Consider the following 24,974-nt stretch of genomic DNA (forward strand, 5'->3'; position numbering starts at 1 on the left):
GAAAATGAAGCGCAAACACACCACCTCTCGCTCTTTGCGTGTGTGTGTGTCATTTATCTATAATGACTTTGTGAATACTGTCACCCCCCTTGCTGAGGAGCCATCCAGTCAGTTACTCAGGCAAACTCAATCAAGTGGCTCTTAATAAACTCCACACGAGCGTTATCGTGCGGTTGAACGTGCACCACGTTGGCTCGCCTTATCTGCTTCTTCTTCTTCTCTTCTTCGCCCGTTTTGACATGCCCAAGCTCTTCCTGTCACTTAACGGATTTTTTCCCCTCGCTCTCATTCTGTTCTTCAGTTCAACTGCCGTAAAAATTTGGCAAACATCTTAGTTGCCTTCTTTACGCTCCTTTACGTCCTGCCTTCTCTCCATCCGTCATCCTTACCGCTTCTCTATTTATGGGTTTCGTCATTTGTGGGTGTTTTGTTTTTTCTTACGGTATGTCCTTTCTTGTTTCTTCCATTTTTCAATGCAATATATTCCTGCGGATCCTTCTTCTTGAGATTTTTACCTTCGCCGTAGTCCTCTGGTTGTTTTTGACCAAGTTGAGAAATGGTAGAAACCAGAGAGTGGCTAGGGGTCGCCGCAGCCACCGTAGACTGAAGGGGTTCCTTATTTTTTGCTTTTGTTTTATTGGATCCAAGGTCTCCTGAATTCCAATTCTTGATGGGTGCACCACATTTTTGTTTGTTTCTACCTCCCATGGCATGTCTCGCACTTCCTCATTAATCTCTTGTTTTTTGTACCACGGTTGTTGGTTTCTACCACTTCTGAGCTTTGTGGGGTCCAATTTGGACTAATAGCCACAGAACCGTCCAGCATCCTCACCACCTTTCGTCTTTATCTCTCCTAGGAGTGTCCCCAGCTGCTGCCAGCCGAGCGCATCCTGGTGCCAGTGAACGTGGTGAAGCCCATTACGCTGCGGGCCAAGAAACTGCCCCAGCCTCAGTCGGGCCAGCGGGGCTACGAGTGCCTGCTGACCATCCAGGGCAACGAGCACCGCGTCCCCGCCCTGCGCTTCAACAGCTCCTCGGTGCAGTGCCAGAACACGTCGGTGAGGAGCCGTCCCCTCTTACAGTGCAGCAAGACTCTGAGTGTCGGCAGCAGATTAGCATGGAAAAGGCTCTTTGCCGCTCTTGTGTTTATACAAAAGCATCTCCTCCTTATGGCTGTCCTCATCACTCTGACTACTTGTGTGTCTGTTGGATTAGTGTGCATAATCATCACACAATCCAAATATTGTACTTTGATTGAGCGCTGAAGGAGGAAAACAGTAATCTCCCCGAAAAGGATGATTCTGACACGAGAATAGTCTTTGAAAGGTGTGTGTCTGTGTGTGTGACTACTTCAGTGTGTGTACAGTAGCCACCTGTTGCATGCAGAGCGTGTGTCACCGCTTGCTTTTTTTTTTTTTTTTTGCACTCTGGAGATAATGATGGCCACGTTCTCCCTCACGACTCCCTGTTCTTCCCTCCTCCCCCCTGGTTGCAATGGCGACAGTACTTCTACGACGGGATGGAGATGAGCAGCCTTCCGGTGGAACTGACCGTCATCTGGAATGGCGACTTTAGCATCGATAACCCCGCCCACAACAAAGGTGAGCGATGGAACACGCTTGGTCTGCACATAAAAGACAGCATAGTCTTTTATAAACACACACGCACAGTAGGGCCACTCCTGCCCTCAGAGTTAGTCTCCATGGCAACAGGCGGGCGGTGTGCTGAGGTGCAGCAAGCCGCGCCTGATGTTTCCTCATGGAGTGGTTAACTTCGACACGTCTTTTTCTCACCTCCATCGCTCTGAATAAACTAATGCATCCAAAATGTTCAATCTTACCATAGAGGAGAAACTGTACATAGCAGCTGCTAAGAACGCCGACGAAAATACAATTGTTTACAGGTCGTTGGAAAATAACCTTGGCTAATGAGTCACACGCTGCTTCATCGCGTGCAAAGATGAAGACGTTATTATTTGCTCACAATTAGCAGCCTGTTCTGCTACTGCTAAATGCAGTGAATTCGACTTTTAAGTTTGGAGTAGTAGCTCCCAGGCAGCAGCAGTAGAAGAAGAAGCATCATCTCCCAGGGTGTCACGAGTTGGACAGATCACACCTCCGTCTAATCGCAATTAGGAGGAAAACGTCTGGCCCGTTGCCATGGTGATAGTATGTTAAACATGCGGAGGTGTGAGGCAGCGCAGATAATTGCATAATGCGCCAAAGAACCTCTCCTGTTTGTTGTTCTCTGCCTATTTGCACTCATTTGTCACTGATTCAGACTTCGGATCAAATCTGTTTGCAGTTCTTTTCTCCCGCTTTAATTACCCTCTTCTTCTTCTTCATCTTGTCTTACCTTCATTCTGTGCTTGGCATGCAGTCCATCTGTACAAGTGCGACGCCCAGCGCGGGAGCTGCGGCCTGTGCCTGAAGGCGGACCCTCTGTTTGGCTGCGTGTGGTGCAAAGGGGAGAACCGCTGCACGCTCAAGCAGCACTGCCCGCACCCTGAGAACCAGTGGCTGGAGCACAACGGCATCAACAGCAAGTGCATGCACCCGCGCATCACGCAGGTTAGACTAAGACATGACTCTTTCTAGGCTTCCAGCTATTTGGTTTAGCCCATTTCAGGAGGTCTGGACCGTGGTCCGAACTATTAGATACTAGCGGAACTCTGAAAACTTTAAGTTGGGTCCAGCCTGGACTGGTTGCTAGCCCAATGCACGGCACATATAGACAAACCTTTCACATTCATATTCACACCTGCGGACAACTTAGTCTTCAATGAACATACAGGAAGGCCGGAGCGAACCCCAAACCTTAGAACTGCTAACCACTAGTCTCCGGTGGAGCCCTTGAAAGGTTTACAGATGTGAAAAACAAGTCCCAAGGAATTGCTTACATTTAGAAAAAGAAATAGCATTGTCATCGTTATTGTCATGATGTTTTTTACACTTGTTTTTCATCTGCATTTTACCCATCACAGTCGTGAAGTAAATGGTTTGAAGGTTTCAGTGCCTTCCTTGCTGGAGTCAATAGTTGACTGACTCGCTCGCTGTGTGACTACAACTTAAATCCGATCCAAATCATGGACTTACGTTATAAAAATAGGAAAAGAAAGGGTTGAAATCAAGGGCAAATCATTACGGTGCACCTCCTAAGCACACTTCCGTTGTCCCTGATACAACCAAAAGTCCAGCTGATGGGCATGGAAGGCATCTTATCGGGTCCGCAGAAGACACGAGCACCGTGGAGAGGGAGGACACGAGTTAAAATAAATGGAAGGATGTCCAGATGAAAGGGATGAAGATCTCGTGGTCATTGCCCAGTAATGTCCTCTGCAGCGGGGTCCCAGAGACTCTGATGAGAGCAATAAGGGGGAAAGGCTAGAAGCAATCCCCTCCAAGCATGCTCGTGTGGAATGTCGGGTCCAGCGAAAGGGAAGGCGGGCATGCCGGAATGGAAATGACTGATGTGTTGACCCGCGACCTCCGTGGAGATTTGGTGAAAGCGATGAAGCATCAACCTTTATTGCGGCATGAATCAGAATGTGTCTTCACATCATTGGCGGAAGGAGTGGGGGGGGGGGGGGGGGGCCGGACCACTAACGAGAAGACATAATCAAGAGTGGAGCCCTAAAGACACCAAGGAAAGAAAAGCAAAAAGAAAAAAGCGATTAAGCCTTTACCTCGCAATGGAACGCTCAATTATCTCGTCCCAACTTGAATTGACGCGTCATTGACTCCCCTTTTTGACACTCGCTGCGCCTCGGTTCTGTGTCGTTGTCCATCGGGCGCAAAGATAGCCTTCAGCGGGGGGTCTTGTTAATCCGGGCCGTGGAATGTGGCAAGGATGATGCCTCTCCCACAAAGCTGGAGCTCATTAGGATGCATGCGGGGGAGTTAGATGAGCCCGAAGCTAGAAACTAAGTCGTTGCGGTCCGTCCATCTGTACAGTTCTAAAGACGATGACACCCGTTTCTCAAGTCATGGAATGTTGTGGACCCCCAAAGCTGTCAAGTATCCTTTTATGTCTCAACCCGTCACCCATTCTAATAACACAAGAACAGAAAATTGCAACATGGGCGCACTTACCATTAGGCAAACAAGATATCCAGGGGCCCTCAAAAACAGATGAATAAAGCCATTGTTTTAGTCTTCATTCATGCGCTTAAAAACACATGAAAATTCTTCATCTGATTGTTTCAACTGCTCACTATTCCTTTCTCATAAAATGGACAATTCCATCATCTTACTGCACATGTGCAGAAAAAACTTGGTTGGTGCAGTTGGGAGGAAAACGAAGCAGAGTGACACCTGCGGAGAAGGCGAGAGGAAAGCAAAGACTTCAAAATGACCAAATGTTTCAACCTTTTTAGTCAAGACACAAATGTGCGTAGCCAACAACAGCAAGAGCCAGACGTTCTTGCCGGTAGCGGTAGCACTGCTGTCAGTGTCAATTACAGTCAAAGTGTCGAGATGATTCACTCACTAGATAATAATCCTTTTGAAGGATTTTAAGGACTTTATCATTGAAGACCTTGTGTTGCGGTGAAAATAATACTTTTGTCAGTACATGCAGTACACGCATGTGGAGGTCCCCATGACTGGGTTTCAAATACGAAAATACGACTTTCTCTTTTCTGTGTTCAGATTACTCCTCTGCGGGGTCCCAGGGAAGGCGGCACCCTCGTCACCATTCGCGGCGACAACCTGGGCCTGGAGTTCCACGAGATCCAGGGCAACGTGAAGGTGGCGGAGGTGGAGTGCACGCCCATCCGAGAGGGCTACATCCCGGCAGAGCAGTGAGTGGGCAGCCTTGAGGACAGACCACCCCCAGGACTATTTGAAATGGCAGGTGTCGCTAACGTTGCGTCCACAGGATCGTGTGCGAGATGGGCCGCGCCGAGAAGAGTCAGTACACGGGGAACGTTAAGGTGTGCGTCGGCGTCGGCGAGTGCTGGCCGGAATTCACGGCCAAGTCGTCCAAATACTACTACTTTGTGGTAAGAGGTCAATTAATGTTTGGCTTTTTGCCACAATGTCTTGGTTTTGTGCAGCAATATCATATTTAATGGCGACCGTGGCTGCGAGCCAGGCCATGGTTCTTTACTTAATGTGTGAAACTGTAAAGGTGTGATGTGTGGATGTTATTTTTAACTGCCTTCTCTCTCTCTCTCTTCAGATTCCGAGGATCCACAGCATCAAGCCAAGCAGAGGGCCCGTCTCCGGGGGAACAGTGGTCAGCATCACAGGGAGCCACCTGGACGCCGGCAGCAACGTGTCCATCATGTTTAAGGACCAGCCGTGCACCTTTCTCAAGTTAGTCGTCTGCCGACGTGCGCCCCTTTCCTGACCTTCCCCGCTTAGGCAGTCAATTAAAGGCACACACTGCGTCATATAAAAGAGCTGCACAGACATTCCAGGGCCGCAAGAAATCAGATTATATTCAAGTCATTGGCAAAACGAGCCGCCCCGGATTTATGATCTCCATAAATATCCTCCTAATGAGTTTCCGTTTTCCATCACCGCTTTCATGTCTCCTTCAATACAGCACCAGGCTCCTTCTGTAAGTTATGCTCTCGATTAGCTGATAAGGCTGGCCGTGCTTGAGGGCGTGTCTCCGCTGTGATTGACAACAGCAAGATGTGTGCCCTTAAGATCCACCCTCATCCCTAAATATGGTCAGAAAAGAACATTGCGAGGCATTCGTACTATTATTGGCGAAGTGACGCACCGATAAGCTAATGCGGTATTTGAGAAAACTGGGATAAAAACAACGCTAACTACCATGGGAAGCTTTTACTGAATATATGGAGGATATAGCAATATATCCACACAATTAAGTTGTGTTCAATTGTAGTCTAGTATAACCAGTTAGTGCCTCTCCATGGATGGCCGCCATGAAGAAACTATGGAACGTTATGGAACTGAACTCCAACTTTTCCAAGTGAGAGGCATAAAAGGTCCCAGTTTTCTGGAATGCAGCATCAATTCAGTTCAATAATTTAAGCAACCATGACTTAACCCTCAAATGTGGCCTGGTTACACAGTTTCTCACCCCTCGCTCTTCCGCCGCAGGCGCGACGGCCTGTGGCTGACGTGCCGCACACACGCGTCGTTGAACGGCTACGGCAACGTGTTGGTGTCGGTGAGCATCGACAAGGCCCAGCTCCAGAAGGACCTGCGCTTTGAGTACGTGGAGGACCCCACTATCACCAAGATAGAACCCGAATGGAGCATTTACAGGTCGGGACCAAGGAAACCAAATTGTATTTTTCAGAAGCGCTTGTACTTCAGATCTCAAATAGTTTGGGTTAACAACCCACCTGGTGCGTTGGGAAGCATCACTGTCCTACAGTGTGGTGAACCACCATTTTCTTTCTCCCTTTTGCAGCGGACACACTCGGGTGACAGTGACAGGAACCAACCTGGACATTATCCAGACGCCGCTCATCAGAGCCAAATACAACAATCATGAAACACTCAACGTAAGTCAACTTGGACCGCTTGTCTCTGGTGCCATGGTGATGTAAAATGGGTCAAAAGAAGGGCAAAGTCAGAGAATTGAAATGAATAGAGGGTGATGAAATTCATTTCCATCCAGAGGCAATGATATCCACAGAGATTGTCCCTTATCAGAATCTTTCTAGCCTTTTCTTCACCCCATCCAAAGGTCTCTTTTGAAGATAAGTGAACAAAAGCAGATGCTAGAATCGACACGACTTATGTATTTAGCCTTACGGATAAAGGTTAAAGGTTCCATATTCAAGTTCTTCCACTCCAAACTCACACAACCATGCCTTTGTGGTGTAAGTCTCCGACACACACACAAATAATCCAGTCAACTTTGAGCAAGGACACATGACAGGGACATCTGGCAGTCCTTTTCCTGATGTGTCCAGTGTGACGTTCAAGGACCCAATTAAAGCGACAGGCGCCAGTCGGAGCGGCCTCACGCTGAAGGTTATTGTTGGCGTCTCAACAATGTTGTGCGAGGCCTTTTCTGGCTGCTGTCGTGAGACTGACATATCAGACAAAGCAGTCTTGCTTTTAAAACAAGATTTTATAAATAACTGAAAGCCGAGGAGAAAGTCAAGAGTCCTTCCGATCTTGTGGCCTCCAGTTGTGCCAGGTCTTGAGCCCGACATCCATGCAGTGTCAGGCCCCGGAGCTTCCCATCAGTCTGGCCCAGCAGCAGGAGGCGCCAGAGAGGCCCGACGAGTTTGGCTTCAAGCTGGATGACGTGCAGGCCGTCATGGCGCTCAACAACACCAACTTCATCTACTATCCCAATCCCGAGTTCGAGCCTCTCAGCACGTCCGGCGTGCTGGAGCTTAAACCCGGATCGCCCATCATACTGAAGGTACATTCACACTCAAGATGTTATCAGCTGCTTTTCTTCATGGCTAGAGAGGTTTTTTTGTTTGTTTTTGTTTTTGCTTCCCTGTAGGGCCGGAACTTCCTCCCACCCACCAGCAGCGGAAACGGAAAGATGAACTACACCGTTCTCATCGGCGAGAAGCCCTGCATGCTGACCGTGTCCGACAGCCAGCTGCTCTGTGAGTCGCCCAACCTGACGGGCCGCCACAAGGTTCTGGTGAGTGACACCAGCGAAAATCCACGCAGCAACAGACAAGTGTTGCCTTCTGTTTGTCTCCAGACAGACTGATTGTCCGTGTGGTTGTCATTGCTGCCCACAAGACAAACCAGTGAGCCGTCTGTATGGATTTGGACTGCGGGAAACTCAATAAGGACTCCATTTATGGCCATATGCTTCCTACTGTTTTCACCTGGGCAAGACTGCTAGGAAACAATGAGAGAAGCAGAAGTTTGCACACAATAGATTTGAATCAATATGTCTGTCTCGGACCGAATCAGAGAAATCTTATGAAGCAGTAAAGTAGTTTGTTTGTCTAGACAGCCACACTAAAGCCAATAAAAAAAGAGTCTGAGATGCATCGTTCCTTTCATGAGACAGGAGAAGCGGCAGTAAAACAGACCAAAATCTAGATGTCAGGGGGTGTGGCAGGGTTTGAGGCAGGGCAAGAGACTACCTAATGTTTCAAGCGACCTTTTGGTCACTTGAAACTGTTGTGAACTGCATGAAATATTTTTACACGTCACCGTTGTCAGTCGTAAGTCGCCCATGTTCTGACCTCAGGCTCGCGTGGGTGGAATTGAGTTCTCGCCCGGCGTGGTCCACATCACGTCGGACAGCCCGCTCAGCAGCACGGCCATCATCGGCATTGCGGCGGCCGGCGCCCTGCTGCTCCTCGCCATCGTCATGGTGCTCATTGCCTACAAGCGCAAGTCGCGCGAGAGTGACCTGACGCTCAAGCGGCTGCAGATGCAGATGGACAACCTGGAGTCGCGGGTGGCACTGGAGTGCAAGGAGGGTATGAAACTCATTCTCAGAAGGCTTTAACATCTCGCCATCCACGGACATTGGATCGTCACACACCTTTTTCTCCCATTAGCTTTTGCAGAGCTACAGACGGACATCCACGAGTTGACAAGTGACTTGGATGGCGCGGGGATCCCCTTCTTGGACTACAGAACGTACACCATGCGGGTCCTGTTCCCGGGAATCGAGGAGCATCCTGTACTCAGAGACCTGGAGGTATGCTTCAACTGTGGCATGTCTGGTATGTTTGGTGAGTTTGAGTGCTCTGATGCTTTCGCAGTTGTTTTTGATAACCTCCACCTTGCTAAGAGTATGGCACACCGTTTTTAAAATCTAATTAAAAGTCGTCGGTCATCTAAAAGTAAAAGAAAGATATCTTTTAATTTATCCCCGACGGTGACATTGATTGACAGCCATAATTGAGCGAGTCGTCTTGTTCCATTAAGGCGATGATTGACCCCCATTCCGCTGCCCTCAAGGTTGGCCACTTCGTCCCTTGATGAGAATTTGCCAGTAATAGGCAATATTAATTAGGCTTTAATTGGTATAAATGTCAAACTGCGTGGAGAGGCGACCTAATGAAGAAGCAGAAGGCTTCTCTTAGGTGTTTGACGCACGCCTAATTGTTATTGATGTGTCGACAGGCGGGACATAAATAGCCCAGGTGATGCAAAGGATACAGTAATGTTCCAGATAGCCTGTGGAAATGTCGTAAATGGCAAGCATGTTTGCCGATGAAAATGGAAGGCAAAACTTGTCATACGCAAGTTGACGGCAGCAACGCGTCACCACAAGGCAGCCGTTGAAAGACCGAACTGCGTAGGTAATCGCTGGTGAAGGAAACGTGAAGGTGTAGCGACTTTGAAACGGTGATGCTAACGCGGCGTCATCAAAGCCTCTAAACGCACTCTCGAGAGGCTCACCGTTTCAACACATCAAAACTTGGAACCCCGCTCAAGAACCTGGCCATGATATCGCTCGCCAAAGCAGTTGTAGTTCATCACGACACGGTTTGATGCCACCGCAGGAACAGAACCTTGTAACGTGTGTGTGTGTGTGTGTGTTTTGTGTTGTTTTTTGCGATACAGGTGCCAGGCTACCGACAGGAGCAGGTGGAGAAGGGCCTGAAGCTGTTCAGCCAGCTGATCAACAACAAGGTCTACCTGCTGTGCTTCATCCGCACGCTAGAGGCGCAGCGCGGCTTCTCCATGCGCGACCGCGGCAACGTGGCCTCGCTCATCATGACAGTGCTGCAGAGCAAGCTGGAGTACGCCACCGACGTGCTCAAGCACCTTCTGTCCGACCTCATCGAGCGCAACCTGGAGAGCAAGAACCACCCCAAGCTCTTGCTCCGCAGGTAAATGGAGAAACAAGCAACACAAATGTTCGTCTGCTTCCATCCATGTCCTCCTTATTCGGAATTCTTCTTATTCCCTCACCCTGTCCGCATGACTTGCTTGTGCCACTTCTGTCACCATCTTTATTTCTGCCACCCTCCTCTTCCTCCCCGTCCCTGCTTGCTTGATTGCTAAATCAATGCTTTAAAGTGCGCGAACAGGGTCTCTCTGGCACAGCATCTGAGCACGGCTACCCACTGATTCCTCGGCCAAGAAGAGTGTGCATGTGTGCCTAATGTGTGTGTGTGTGTGTGTGTGTGTGTGTGGTCCTCACACACACATCATTCCATCTGTCCCATCTCAACCTGTGCTGAAGTACAAGCACCAGGCAAGCTAACTAACGAGAGCCTTCCACAACCATCTGTCGCAGTCACTGCCGCAATCTCCTCTTCCTCTTCCTCCTCCTACTCTTCATCCCACCATTTGGACACACTGCATGTACACGTACACACACACACACACACACGGCAATTTAGTTTTGTGTATTGTTTACTGGATGTTAAACGTCGGCCTTGTTTTGCCGCCTGAAGCGTCATTTTCACTACCAGCCATGCTTAAAGGAGGCTTACAGTATACCTTTTCCCGCAAATGATCAAAGTTCCCTGGTGTCTTCATAATATGTATGCCACGCTTCAGTCAAAATACCCAAAAATCAACAATTACACCACAATTATCATCCTTTTCTCATGCAGTTCAAGTCCAATGAAGAGTTTGAAACGGTTACAAAGGTAAGAGGTAAACTGAGAGCGTGACACTGGCTCTTAGTGGGCTTCGTTTTCGGTGCGGAGCGTTTGGGACGGGAAACGTTTCGGACAAAGGTTGCGTTGTGTTTCGGAGAAGCAATGGAGGTCATTTCTTTTGGACACGAAGCATCTCACTGTCATTTGCAGCCTGCGGACTACGCTGGGATGGAGAACGTGCATCAGCAAAGCGACTGTGCCAACTCTGCCAGGAACATGTGACACAGTCAACACCATCCTTTTCAGCACTCACAAAAACGGGAGTACCTCCTGGAAGAAAAATTGCTATTTTCCTTGCGTCCGTCCTCGCACTCCTCCCCATCCTTTCTCCACAATCCTTTCAGGCCTTTGATAGACGGGCAACGTGAGGAAATGGAGAGGATTTGGAGCCGTGTGTGATAACAGGCCGGCAAGGATGCATTAAAGAAAGGATCAAACGTGGTCCCGGTGACCTTGTCGCAGTACGAGAGGAGGGTGGGGTTCGGCGGAGGGGACGCAGCGGCGAGAGGTGGGAAGCAAATCCCCCCAGGTGTTGTGCCAGGCCGGCCCACTGGCACGGCACATTCCCTCCCTCTTCGGTGTGAAGCCCCTTCAAGTGGGCGTCCAGGGGGCGGGTGGGCTGCAGGTGCCGACAATAGCGACACACAATGTAGGCTAATCCTGAAATATTGATGCCTTTCAATGTGCGTGTGCACCCGCAGTCCCCTGCTGCTGGCCACAAAAAAAAAAAAAAAAAAAAAAAAAAGATATCCAATCCTCGCATGTGCCCTCGCCAGCGCCACTGATGTTTTTATGCATGCGTCAGTCATTCATTCAGACAGGATCATTCACAAAGGCTCGACGCACACCGTCGGAGCACGGATGCCAGGCGCTGATGGAAACACATATTCATTGGCTTTCCATTGTGCGTGGATAGAGTGTCAGTCCAGTGAGCGGGGGAACAAAAAGGGCTCGATAATGAGGCCAGTGTTCCTACGGGGATCCCGCATCAATCCAGCGGGATCGAATCAAGCCTTTTAATTGCTTTGCATCGCATTCAAATCCCCGACACGAGGATTTTTTTTCCGTTTTGCGTCGCCACAATGATGTTTGTGTAACCAAGAGGCATCATAAATGATGTTGATGCTGAATATTAATGAAGGCATGCGTCGTGTTTATTATGCGTTGTGTCTCTCTTTGCAGGACCGAGTCTGTGGCGGAGAAAATGCTGACCAACTGGTTCACCTTTCTCCTGTACAAGTTTCTCAAGGTAATAGAAAGTACTTCAGAATCATCATTTGAATTACGTCAGTGTAACTTGAAACTGTTTCTCTCTTCTGCTTGATTAAGTTTTTGTCGGTTGCTATAAGGGGACATTTTTCTCACTTTATCGCATCAGTACTCTCTCAAACACTTATTTCCAGCTCATAAATTGAAGTAGTCAGTGGCAAATAGTCAAATGCTCGCCGCACACTGATCGACAAAGTCATATAAAAGTCCTCCTTCTGAAGCCAGCGCTTCATTGTGATTGGCTCTCTCCGGTCATGTGCCATTCTGCCAGAGTCTCAAACATGATCTACTTTCCCAAATATGACCTCGACATTGCCGAACCCCTGCGAGGAACGACGCGTTTGAAACTCCACTGACGCGATGAATCCGAACCTTTGTGCAGGAGTGCGCGGGCGAGCCGCTCTTCTCGCTCTTCTGCGCCATCAAGCAGCAGATGGAGAAGGGCCCTATCGACTCCATCACAGGAGAGGCGCGCTACTCTCTCAGCGAGGACAAGCTCATCAGGCAGCAGATCGACTACAAGACGCTGGTGAGGAGGAAGAGGAGGAGGAAGGGATCAGCAAGGCCATGTCACACGCAGTGTGGATCGAGTTATGTATTTTGGTTCCTGGTAGCTTAGCGCCTGTGTGTCATTGGCGCCTCAGGTGGTGAACTGCATTCATCCGGAGAATGAGAAAAGCCCGGAGATCCAGGTGAAGGCGCTCAACTGCGACACCATCAGCCAGGTGAAGGAGAAGATCCTGGACGCCATCTACAAGAACGTGCCGCACTCGCACCGGCTCAAAGCTTCCGACATGGACCTAGGTATGACTATCATCTCCCCTACTTGTAGAGCAGATAATTGCAAGCATCACAATAGTTAAACCCTAACTCTACACCCTTGTGCTTTTATATTTTGAGGGACTTAACTGTTTTATAATTGTAACTTATGATCTCCCCCCACATTGAATATGTGAAATTCTCTGACTCAAAGTTCATTTGGCATGTCATATTTCCGGAAATGTAACAGTTACAGACCTAAACACTCACAATACTTAAGTTTATAGCCAGTTTCAATATATTTTTGAAGCATAAAAACAGTATTTTCCAAATCATGACTGATAAACCCATTTTTTGTCATCACACATGGACCTTCAGTGGTATGCACATGCTGTGTCTCAAAAACTATCATAGCGAAAGACATGCTTATGGTACCAAAATGTTATCTTTGGACTTGAATACATTTATATATATTTTAAAACATTAATATTGTCAAAGTTATGGCTCATAACCCATTTTTTGCTCTCCTGAGTCTGGACAAATACCTATTATACCATATACCTATGTTTCTCATGAACTGTAACAGATCCAGACGTGCACTCGGTGCCAAAATATCTAACTTCATATTCAACTTTGCTACATTTATGGGGTTTAAAATCAATTAATTTCGAGTTATAAAGGAAAAAACGATAGAAGAAGAGTACATCTGCTCTGGAGTTTTTCTGTGGAGAAAGTGCGCTCCATCTTTCAAGTATTAGTTACATAACTGTCCATATATGTGAACCTTTTTTAGCTGGCTTGCGCCGGTGCACCAAATGCTGCCCGAGCATGGTCGACAACAATCGCCATGACGTTGTTGTTTAACTTTCGTCGGGAACAAATCGAAGCAGAGTTACACATATGCGCACACACAGTGATTGTATGGCGTGATAAGGATAATGGGATTGTGGAGGAGTCCCTCCTGAGACACATTGGTCATTGGTCTGCCTTTAAAGAATTAGGATTTTTTTCTGTTTGTTTGAAAGTCTCCGTCTGATGCGATCGCCTGCAGAGCCAAGAACAAAGGAAGGCGGTGCCTTTTGTCATTGTGAGAATACTGCACAAACTGCAGAATAAAACACTTTCCCAGAAGTCTACTTGTTGGTTATACAAACGGCACACGCGCATTACACACCATACCTGAATTGGCGTAATCCCACTGTTCTGCTCGCTTGAGTTTGTTCTATTCATCTATTCTTCTTCCTTGCCACATTTGGTTCACTGGGACTCGACAGTTGACAGGCGCGCATTTCCATCTTGATGGGAAGATCTTCTGTGTCGATTTCAAATGTAATACGAACAACAACAACAACAACAGGACATTCCGCTGATTCCGCTCAGTCCTCCATAGACAGACCGCCATGATTAGTGGTTTATTTCTTTTTCCCCCCGCCATGATTGGACTGGGGGACGAGGGGTTTAGCTTGCATACCTGTTGATTTAGTGAACGTTTTCTCATTCGTCATCGTACTGCGTTTGGGTTTTCAGAGTGGCGTCAAGGCCGGGGCCAGCGTGTGATCCTGCAGGACGAGGACGTCACCACCAAGATCGAAGGCGACTGGAAAAGACTCAACATGCTGGCCCACTATCAGGTAACGCCTCCCTTTTTGGACCCATTGACCGTATATATAATAGGAGCATGTCTGAGGATTGCAGAGACACGGGAATACAAAGACCTGCCTCCCTCGGTTCCCCTCCCCTGCTTTCACTTGATATCAACATTGCAGATTGAGTGAAATAATGATAGGATCTTAATAATCTGGCGCGCACAAAAAGGCCCCGGGTGCTTATTCCCTGTGCCATCCAGCCAAACAATGATAGAGATCACTTCAATTAACCCTGCAGTGCGGCTACTCACATTATTCACAATGCTCTCACACTGCGTGCGTGCGTGCGTGCGCGCGCGCGTGTGTTTGTGCAGGATCCCAGTTGTGTTAATTGAATCCAGTTTGGATGAGCTGGGAACTGAAATGGATTCACACATTTACACACACACAGTCACACACTGCGTGCGTCCTCACACACTTCTCATCCTCGAGAGGAGCACATCACTATTAAATAGAGACGTCACATGGGCCTGCACTAAACTCTCAATCATCAGTGTGGATGCGAGGGAGAGGTATAATCACATATTCTGACAATAATTCATAGTGTTTATACATTAATTCCGTCGTAGGTGCCCGACAACGCCGTGATGGCCTTGGTTCCCAAGCAAGTAACAGCCTACAACTCGGTGAACAACTCCACCGTGTCCCGAACGTCTGCCAGCAAATATGGTGAGTGTGCTCCATCTGCCAAAACAACAGGGGGCGCTCCTACAAATTACAGTGGTACCTTGACATATGAGTTATTTGAGTTGCCAGCAGTACAAAACAATACAGTGCTATTTTTCTTGATTAAAAGCAAGTCAAAATTATTTATATAGAATCACAAAAGAGTCTCAAAGGGCTTTACAGGCCCACAGTTCAAGAAAATCGACATCATCTCTGGTCTAGACCTCCTGATCCAGGCAAGGAAAAACTCAGTAAAACAGGGGAAGCGGCAGTAAAACAGGCCAAAATCCACGTCACCTCCAAGTTATGATGGGATGTTTCTACCCGACGTGTTCCATGACTGTCGCCAGAGTGTCGCAGGCCTTTTGCAGTGTGTATTAGTGCTCTGGTTAGCTGCTGATGAAAGGGGGCGGCGGACGCTCGGCGCAGTATTGGCCCTTGCAGCCTCCCCTTTTGCCATCGCCAAAGCCCAAATAACACAAGCCAGGGAGGATACTGCGATTGTCTTTCGTCAAACGCGAGTGCCATCCAATCAGCATCGAGAGTGTTGCTGGAGAGATACGAGGATGCTGGAAAACACCAGAGGAATAGCACTGGGATCCCAATAGTTCCAATCCCAGATTTCTCCCTCAGACTTTCTGCAGCTATCCCAGCCCTCTTTTTGGGTGTAATCGATCGCTCCCGAGAGGCAAGGGAGCGATTGATTACACCCGAAAAGCCGCTGATCAATTTCCACTCACACTGTGTCAACATTCAGTGAGCCGTGTGTTTTGGAAATGTCATGGCCCGCTCCGTCCGCCGGGTGGGCGCGTCGTATTTTCCCTCTTCGATTTTGTGTCAGCTGGTGTCTCGTCAGCTCCGCAAAGATGAAGATTTAACCACTTTTCGAGAGGGCCGGGGGCGGGGGGGGGTCACGCTTTTTGGCTTCAGTGTAGAAACGCTTTCCATTTCGTTCTGCGCCTCTCCGTTCACAGAGAACATGATCAAGTACACGGGAAGCCCCGACAGCCTGCGCTCACGGACGCCCATGATCACGCCCGACCTGGAGAGCGGCATCAAGGTGTGGCACCTGGTCAAGAACCACGAGCACGGCGACCAGAAGGAGGGCGACCGCGGCAGCAAGATGGTCTCCGAGATATACCTGACCAGACTTCTGGCTACCAAGGTGAGCCTCCCGCTCGGCCTGACCTCCGTCCGGCGTTCCCGTGACTCAGGAAAAGCCTCTCCCTCATTTGCATATTTATTTGCAAGAATTATCTCTTTGGAGAGGATTATTCAAATGTATTCTTGCTCTCCTCCCTCGAGGAGGCGAGATGAGAGTGAAAGTCGATAGTTTAGTAGTTTTGTTTGTTTTTCTCCTCTCTCGACTTGGGCGTTGACAAGGCGCCTATCAGAAGAGCTCGAGATTAGAGGCTGTTTGAGGTTTTTCTGCAGTGGAAAAAACAATAATGTGAGTCGCTTTGAACGGGCTGAAGCACGAGAAACGATACGGTTGATGGGCCTATGTTCAGTCCGTCTTAAAATTTTTGAACACCCTACTTTAGGCGTTCAGTTTTTGCATTCTGCGGCAAAATGACAAAATGGAGTGAGCCCACTTTTAGTTCTCAGTGGATCATTTATGGGAGTATTTTGTGTGTTTGTTCGCCACGCTTGTGATATACTTGTCAAAGGGTATAAACATACCAAAAAAAAAAAAAAAGAAACGCATAAGAGATAGCGAGTGATAGCTTTTGTTTTATCTCTGCTTATTTTCGACATGTACGGCACCTGGTGCTGGCGCTGTAATAGCGAGCGCATGTTTTGCCGCCGTCGGGGGAAACAAGAGCAGCCGGCGGTGATGTCTGCCGACGTACGCTCTCGAGATGGAGGACGTGAAATGTCATTGCTTCGGTGCTACACGCTCGCTATACGTCATATCCGCTTGTCAGATAGTAGTCTGGCAAAAAGGGCCCGTGGGCTTGTTCCAGTGAGATACGGTTCTATCCACATGTTGGGGGGGGGAGAAAGCATTCAGGAATGAGGGCCGCATTAAAATGACAGTTATGATTGGCCAGAGGTGGGAAGAGTAGCCAAATATTGTACTCAAGTAAAAGTAGTTACTTTAGAATAATGACTCCAGTAAAAGTAAAAACTAGTCCTCCAAATATTTAATCAAGTAAGTAAAGGGTAACTCGTGAGTAATTTCTGATTTCAATTTTGAAAATCAGACCATGAATGTCAAATTATCTTTTTATATAATAGTTTAACAACAGCACATGCATAGGGCCTTACAGAAACATTATCTTATTTGTTCACTTAAATGACTGAAAGAAGAAGCTGTTTGCTGACCAGACTAAGTGATAGTTTTGTGTGTGTGCGCGCGTGCATGCGTAAAAGTAGCGAGCGGCATGTCGATCATTGTAACGGAGTCCGAGTATCGATTCTTCTTCACAAAAGTACTCAAGTCAAAGTAAAAAGTACAGTGCATTCGAGTACAATTTATCCCAAATGTTGCTTGAGTAAATGTAGCGCGTCACTCCTCATCGCTGTGATTTCCCGGCAAACAGGATCGTGTCCTTCCTCTGATTCGCATTGACACTCCAGCCCAAATTGGATTATTTGCCCGCACCTCATTCCTATTAGGAAACCTCTGTCCGTTCGTTGCATCCCACCAGCTCATTCCTGCTCATTCCACAAGAGGATTTGATTCCAGCACCGTCTTTGTGCCTTTTCTTCCTCTTCCTGTCAAGTCGCCGACATTAAATCAAATGAGGGTCAACGGTGCCGTGTGTGCGGGAGCTAATCCGGCTACGTGAAGAGGTTTAGAAGATGCGAGCCGTTGTGAAAAGTCAATCGACACGTCATCGGTCATTCTCAATTATGCAAGCTGTGTCACAGTCTTTTCTGTAACAGGGCACGCTGCAGAAGTTTGTGGACGACCTCTTCGAGACCATCTTCAGCACGGCGCACCGAGGAAGCGCCCTGCCGCTCGCCATCAAGTACATGTTTGACTTCCTGGACGAGCAGGCCGACAAGCACAACATCCACGACCCGCACGTGCGGCACACATGGAAGAGCAACTGGTGAGTGGAAATGCGGTTGCTGTATTTTGGCCAGTGTCACCACGGGCCTTAATAGCCTTCAGCCATCTTAGAGGCAAGCTGCCAACAATCACCATTGGCACACATTTTCGGGCCGGAACTCCCTGCGGAAATCTCCACGGTCTCCAAATGTGCGATTAATCCTAAAATGTGCTGATGAACTGGAGGGCGGCGAGGGGTTAACTGAGCTGTGAAGGAGGGGAAATAATGACAAACGGCAAGTGGACTCAGTGGGAGTTCAACACACGCTAATATCTTATTAGCCTCGTGACCCTTTGCCAAAGATCCCAGCATGCTTCACTCACATGTATATGAATGACAAAACCCGTATTGTCAAAGCATTATTGAGATTTCCACAGACGTGTTACGATGCATCGTAAGTTATATCATACGACAATTGATGTCTTACTACATGTCATACTACACGGTGTATTACTCGACATCATATTAAAACGTCGATTTTGTAGCACAGCTATATTCCTTGCTCTAAATATTACATAATATTGTGAGCCAGGCCCAGGAAGTAAGCAAATACTAATTTCATGTTGCATTCATTCGATTGAACCCACGTTTATATTACGAGACGTTCATTTATTCATTCGGAATTTGATCCGGGCAGCTGATATTTAAACTAAGTGTACAGATGACTGCCATCTAATATCTCGAGAATTTACCCAGCGTGAAATAACCGCGGACGAATTTGCGATTCTCCGCACAGTTGATGATGCGTGGGTGTTGTTACGTCGCTTCTTTTGAACACGCAGAATCGTTTGAAAGAACTCAAAGAACGGGGCAGCTGGGCCGGCTTAGCGGCAGCCTAAATATCCCTCTGATCCCCCCGCACCTAATCCCTCTAGATTCTTTGCTTCGATTAATTTTCAAGTCATAATGCAGACTTTTACTTCCTGTGGTCCAAATCCTCTTGTGCTAGATTGTCCATCTTAATAGCTTTGTGGGCGTGGATGCGGTGGTTCCTTTTTTTTCTTTTTCTTTCCGTGATTGCATTTCCTCGATCAGCCGCACTGTTTGGGTTTTTGCCACGTCAGCCGAAAGTGCCAACGATTGTGAAGATGTAGTGATGCAGATGACCCGATCGTGATTCATTTTGCGCCAAACGAGCCTTGTGAGTAAATGGCCGTTGTATGTCTTTATTATTGCTGGACAGGCACAAAATAGGAGACAAAGATTACAAATACATGAATTGTAATCTTCTGGTCTTGTGTTCTTTCGACTCCTCGGTCTGCTGCAGGTGCTGGACTACAGTATAGGAGTGTCTTGATTTTTTTTTTTCCCCGTCCTTTGCCCCAACAGCCTACCTCTGCGTTTCTGGGTGAACGTGATCAAGAACCCTCAGTTCGTGTTCGACATCCACAAGAGCAGCATCACCGACGCCTGCCTGTCTGTGGTGGCCCAGACTTTCATGGACTCCTGCTCCACCTCGGAGCACCGCCTTGGGAAGGACTCGCCCTCCAACAAGCTGCTGTATGCCAAGGACATCCCCAGCTACAAGAGCTGGGTGGAGAGGTGAGCTCAGGCCCGACGCTGCGGCCATCCGCGTTTTGATTGCGTCTCAATCCGACCCTTTGAGAGATTGTCATCTATGAGCCGTTTAACACGTAGTGGAAATGGATGTGAGAACTTTCGAGTGTGTGTATGAGACAGAGAATGTACCTGCAGTCATTTGTCCAAATGAGACTTATATTACATTGACTTGTCTGAGGATGCTCAGTGAATAGGCCCGTGAATAAAAGATGGCGACGCAGCGTGCGATATTCATGCGTCGGCAGCTTTTGGAAGCAGGCGGCGGCGGACGTATGCGCGCGGCTTAAAGCTCGGCAGTGCCCTCGTTAGTCATGTGTGTGTTGCGTTCCCGCGGCCTGCCAGTAAAGTGATTTACTGATACGTGCGTGCAGGTGCGAGGATGCTGATTCAACAGTCACGACGCCAGAGGGCCGCTAGTTGAGGAGGTTAGGAGTTAGAGAGGAAGTAGTCGGACGATAACTCGCTGCAAAGGTTTCAAGTAGCTCCAGGATGTTGGTGTCATTAATTTAGGGACGGCAAGTGAGGCGGGTTGCAGACACGATGACACTTTCCGCAAATTTGATGGCCCGATTTGATGGGCTCCACCAGAAGAATGCGTCGTGGCGGCCATTAAAGTCTTTTGTTTACAAGTGCACCGGCGTACGGGTCAGCACTTTTGCGCATCGTACTTTTTACGGCCCTTTGTTTGAATTAAAAGTGGAACGTTGTCGTTAAATGGTTTCATAGAAAAAAACGCTTGTCGGTTATCCAATGGAAAAATTATTGCTGCAATATATTAGTCGTTCAGTATGTAAAACAGGATGCATGTTGCAGGGTCGTAATTGTTGCTTCAACAAGAACAATGTGGAGGAAAGGAAGAAGGGCATCTTCTTTTACTTTTCATCACGCCATAGTATACGTCACATAATACTTTCACTATCAAGAACATTTTAGCGCAAGCAACACGCCACAGTGCATACTAACAACACGCCCGTGTTTAGTGTGAGCGACCCGCGTGCGAAGGTCCCCAACAACGGCCACCCGCCTTCCCGTCAAGTCGAGTGTCTGGCGGCACTGTAGCCCCGATGCGCCCGGCCCCAAAAAAAAAAAGCAGCGCGCTTGTCCTCCAGTTGGATGGGGCTGCGGGATTTCAATATGCAAATAGGCAGCTTTAATTAACATTGCTGATGGATGCAACACAGCTGCTGCTGACTCTAACCGAGTGTGAGCGTGCGCTGCACCGTTCAAGGTTGAAACCCTCCATGTTGTGTGTGTTTGCAGGTACTACTCAGACATCAGCAAGATGCCAGCCATCAGCGACCAGGACATGAACGCCTACTTGGCCGAACAATCGCGCATGCACATGAACGAGTTCAACAGCATGAGCTCGCTGAGTGAGATCTACTCCTACGTGGGCAAATACACTGAGGAGGTTTGTGCGCTTCGCATGCTGAAAATCTGCGATAGAGACCGACCATAATAAAAACATTTATAGTTTTAGCCCTCCCACAAGCTTTCAACGCGTTAAATGACGCTTCTTAAAGTATTCATATTGTCCCTCTCTCGCCCAGTTCTCCACCAAAGAGGCACAGAGTGCATGCTTTAAGCGGTTTATTCATCCCAGTTGACGTTTACTGTAAAACTGACACATAAAACAAAACAAAAATTACAATATCAGAATTAAACAATCTATATTGAAACACAACTGTTCAAACAAACCATATATTTTCATCTGTCTGCTAGCTTAATGCTAATATACAAAATGGTATTTTACAGGATACGAGCAGTCATTCAGACATTTTTGATTAATGCTAACACAGAATGGGAACTGCCACAGACAGGCTACTACTCACTCACAGCTATTACTCGCAGTTCATTCAGTACATTCATCCTCTGCAAAAAAAATAAAAAATATTCTTTTTCATTTGTCTGCTTGACTGTATTCAACTGTCCAAGATCCAAAAATCCAAGCTGTAGCAGGGGCGAGAACAACGACAGGCAATAGAACAGAATGGGGGAACATTTGAGTCACTTTGTGTGTGTTTGTGTGTCAGATTGTCTGTGCACTGGAGCAGGACGACGCGGCCAGGAAGCAGAGGCTGGCCTTCAAGCTGGAGCAGGTGGTGGCCTTCATGACGCTGGAGAGCTGAGGACCGCATTTCCCAGGGTGCACTGGGAAGAAGACGCATCCCCTGCCCCCCTCTTCCTTCCTTCGCCTGCCCGCCCGCCACCGTCCACACTCTTGTCCGAAACCGAGCCGTGCCTGAGCGAAAACCTGTTCCTCTTTTGGTTTTTCTTTCATTCCTGCTTCCTTCGATTGAATTGTTTTTGTCCCTCATCCACTGCTGCATACAGACACAGAAAAAAAATACATTTTTAGGTTGCCTTCGAGAATTTACCGACAGGTCAAATTCTTTCAAACTGCGAGGAGAATGACAAATGGACGGCGGTTCGAGATATCTTCTCCAGTGAAAAGACTGCGCCTGACTTGGATCAATGCAAATGTTTTGTTTGGTTTTCTCTCCCTTGTAGCTGGATTTGCAGATAAGATTTTAGAGGTTAAGGGCTGAGGAGGGCGCTGACGTTGCTGCAGAGCCCCCTGTACTCCCACAACCCCGACATTAGCACACTTTTACTTGCATTAGCTTCCATCCGGCGAAAAACTTTCTCCTCCGCGAAGCCCCGCGTGACCCGAGCGGGCTCCTCTGTAAGAAGCACACAAAGATGACAACTTGTGTATGTGGTGTGAGAGCACACACGCACACACACACACACACACACACACACACACACTCAACAGTGTCCTGGGACGTGTAGACATACAAAGTTGGTCAGCCTAAAAACCAAAGGAGCTTGACATTTTCAACACAAAAAGATGTATTTGTCAAGTGCCACAGAGGAACACGGACAACAACAACAACAAAAAATACAAATAAAAAGAAAAAATACTAAATGGACTTTTAAAAAAAAAAAACAACAAAAAAAAACTTGTGACTGGAACCTGTGTGCTACTTTTCTGACCTCAGTTTGTGGAGATGCTCCGTGGCTCCTTGCTTTTCCACACCTTTCTTTCCTGTTTTGCACAAGCCTTCAAGGTGGACGCCGGCTGGAGTGTAGCTGCTGAGGCGCTGGCGTTGTCTTCGCGCCTCTGGGGAAAAAAAACAAATAAGTAAATAAATACAGAACGATGGAGCGAGCCAATGAACTGAAGACTTGTTGGATCTGAGAGAGTGAAAGAGAGCACTTGTATCCTGTGAAGCTCTGCCCTTTCTTTTTGCCTTGACAACGTGCCCCATGTGGTGATGTGAATGTGCAAAGGCCGCCCTCGGTCCACCTTTATTGGCTTTTTAAGCGCATGTAAAACCATTTAAGAAAAACTTATTTAAGGGGAAAAAAAAAAAAAGAAAAATAAGAACTCTAAGCCTTGCGATGATGATGTGGATGTGTTTGTTTAACTTTGTTTTGCTTGAAAGACTGGAGAGAGAGGGCAAAAGCAGATAGCGTTATCGAAGTTAAAGGTGGAACCTTTATCCGGTTGACGCTGCAGAACTTGATGACGATTCGTATGCAGTGGTGCCTTGAGACGTGAGTTGAATTAGTTCCGTGACCACAAAAGAACAAGAAAAATGTTTCTAACTTACTTTATAGAAATATACAGCAATGACAGAATCAAGTCGAATGTGAAGAAGACTTTTTGCTTCAATTCAATGGACATCGTGCTGCTCATTCTGGTGTGCGCACCTCGGCCACCTGGGGGCAGTATGATAAAGACACTGCTATACATAGAGATTCCTCAGAAAGTGACTAATATTAGTCGTTCTATGCAGAGGATAAAGCATATATGCCTGTGGGTATGGTTATATCGCTTCACCGTTTTTGTTCAAATACTAATATAACAGAGCGATGAATCGATGCTATTAATTAGCCCGTTATGTGTTAGCATTAAGCTAACAGATTCAAGCTATGCGTTTTTTTTGTTTTCGTTTTTTTTTGGTCGCAAGCCAAAGCCGGCCGAACCACCGTTTGTATCTCAAAAAACTCGGAAGTTAGGTCACTTGTATCTCAAGGCACCTCCGCCCACTGTACCCTCGCATTTTGACCCATTCAGATGAAAACGGAGCTGCCGATGAACTGGTTTGGACTAGTCTCGTTGCATATGTTACGCCGTCCATCCATCACGTTCTGCAGCCCGAAGCCGCTCACAGGGTGTGCGTCCGCCGGTCACGCTGGCTGTTAAACATATCAAAAGACATGGAGATGGAGCAGGTCGGAGTAAGTGGGTAGACTTCTAAATTAGCCGTGTCCTTCATGTAGCGAAGCTGAATAAACACTGTGTGTCGAAGCCCTACCAGCCATGTGTACATACGCGCCACTGAGTGACAGCAAAGATAAAGTTTCCACCTTGTAACATTTTGTAGGAACTCAAGTACGGATGTCCTCCTAGCTCAGTATTATAGCAGGTGTTACACGCGAAAAACAGACTTTTACAAGACCGTATTTGAAAGATAAAGAGTATCTTATCAAGAGATCAAAATAGCCCGGGGGGATAGAAGGTGAGCTTCTCTAACTTTGTTATAATTAATTGTATACCTGTGTATGTAAATATAATGCATTCCTATTTTGCAGTCCAGAACAAAATACTATTTGTAATATAGAATAAACTTTATTAAGAAACCAAGGATCTTGTTGTTGTTTTTTTAAAAATACAATACCCAACATTAGGTTCATCCAAATATTTGAGGGGCACCCAAGCCAAACTATTACCAATAGGGAGACAGCGTGGCAATGACGTCACCCCACCACCACACGCCGTCACAGCGGCCATCATCAGCAGCAAACGACAAGGAGCTCGAGGCGAAAATATGGACAGAAAACAAAAACAAACTCCGTGTTGGTTGAGTTATGGCAAAAGACGCCTCGTTTACTTGACTGGGGAGACATTGCGCGACAGTTGAACCGCCAAGGTAAGCTACCAATTAGCGTCTTAACTAGTACAAGCTCGGTTGCACACTCATGGACTGGAGCCCTTCAGAATACTCTTAATTAACTCAATTGAAAGACCTGAAAATCATGCTTTGACAGATTATTAAGGCTTCATGCATACATGCATGTTTTTTGTTGTTGTTGTTGGTTTGTTTGACAATACCATTCACAAAAAGTTGACATTTCAGTATGTATCTAAAATGTAACATTTACAGGTGAACTTAATGAGACCTTGTGCAAACATTTGAACGACGTGCTGAAAGACAAAATTCACAACAACAGTTAGAGTTGAACCAATAAAGTTCCTGATTGGGTTCAAATTGCTGTTTCCACAGTTCATCGACGGTTCATCACGCTGAGACCATGACGACATCTAATAATTGGTCGCCAGCATAAGTGAAGCTCTATCCGTCTAGCACTTATTACTAGTAAGTTTCATTTTAGCATTTTATAGTAATAATGACACTTGTATATTGTTTTCAGGCCATCCAAAGATAAGTCGAGAGAAAG

At 47.2% G+C, this 24,974-nt stretch overlaps 1 protein-coding gene across 3 annotated transcripts in view; it reads left to right on the forward strand.

Annotated features, from left to right (window-relative positions):
- The window catches only part of plxna4 (plexin A4), a 123,542-nt gene extending 99,383 nt beyond the window's left edge, over positions 1-24,159 (forward strand). For all 3 annotated transcript variants that reach the window (XM_061761598.1, XM_061761600.1, XM_061761601.1), the window contains 23 exons: positions 858-1,058; positions 1,505-1,601; positions 2,380-2,570; positions 4,650-4,801; positions 4,879-5,002; positions 5,182-5,318; positions 6,078-6,245; positions 6,394-6,487; positions 7,123-7,362; positions 7,450-7,596; positions 8,161-8,395; positions 8,477-8,619; positions 9,492-9,760; positions 11,723-11,789; positions 12,192-12,338; positions 12,454-12,613; positions 14,096-14,199; positions 14,784-14,883; positions 15,855-16,045; positions 17,773-17,942; positions 19,272-19,484; positions 20,763-20,913; positions 21,536-24,159. In XM_061761598.1, coding sequence (XP_061617582.1) covers positions 858-1,058; positions 1,505-1,601; positions 2,380-2,570; positions 4,650-4,801; positions 4,879-5,002; positions 5,182-5,318; positions 6,078-6,245; positions 6,394-6,487; positions 7,123-7,362; positions 7,450-7,596; positions 8,161-8,395; positions 8,477-8,619; positions 9,492-9,760; positions 11,723-11,789; positions 12,192-12,338; positions 12,454-12,613; positions 14,096-14,199; positions 14,784-14,883; positions 15,855-16,045; positions 17,773-17,942; positions 19,272-19,484; positions 20,763-20,913; positions 21,536-21,631 — 3,597 coding nt within the window. In that variant the 3' untranslated portion in view covers positions 21,632-24,159. The remainder of the gene's footprint in view (positions 1-857; positions 1,059-1,504; positions 1,602-2,379; positions 2,571-4,649; positions 4,802-4,878; positions 5,003-5,181; positions 5,319-6,077; positions 6,246-6,393; positions 6,488-7,122; positions 7,363-7,449; positions 7,597-8,160; positions 8,396-8,476; positions 8,620-9,491; positions 9,761-11,722; positions 11,790-12,191; positions 12,339-12,453; positions 12,614-14,095; positions 14,200-14,783; positions 14,884-15,854; positions 16,046-17,772; positions 17,943-19,271; positions 19,485-20,762; positions 20,914-21,535) is intronic.
- Positions 24,160-24,974: the final 815 nt, after the last annotated feature.

Source organism: Phyllopteryx taeniolatus, chromosome 22 (genome assembly GCF_024500385.1).
Source record: "Phyllopteryx taeniolatus isolate TA_2022b chromosome 22, UOR_Ptae_1.2, whole genome shotgun sequence".
Taxonomy (NCBI): domain Eukaryota; kingdom Metazoa; phylum Chordata; class Actinopteri; order Syngnathiformes; family Syngnathidae; genus Phyllopteryx; species Phyllopteryx taeniolatus.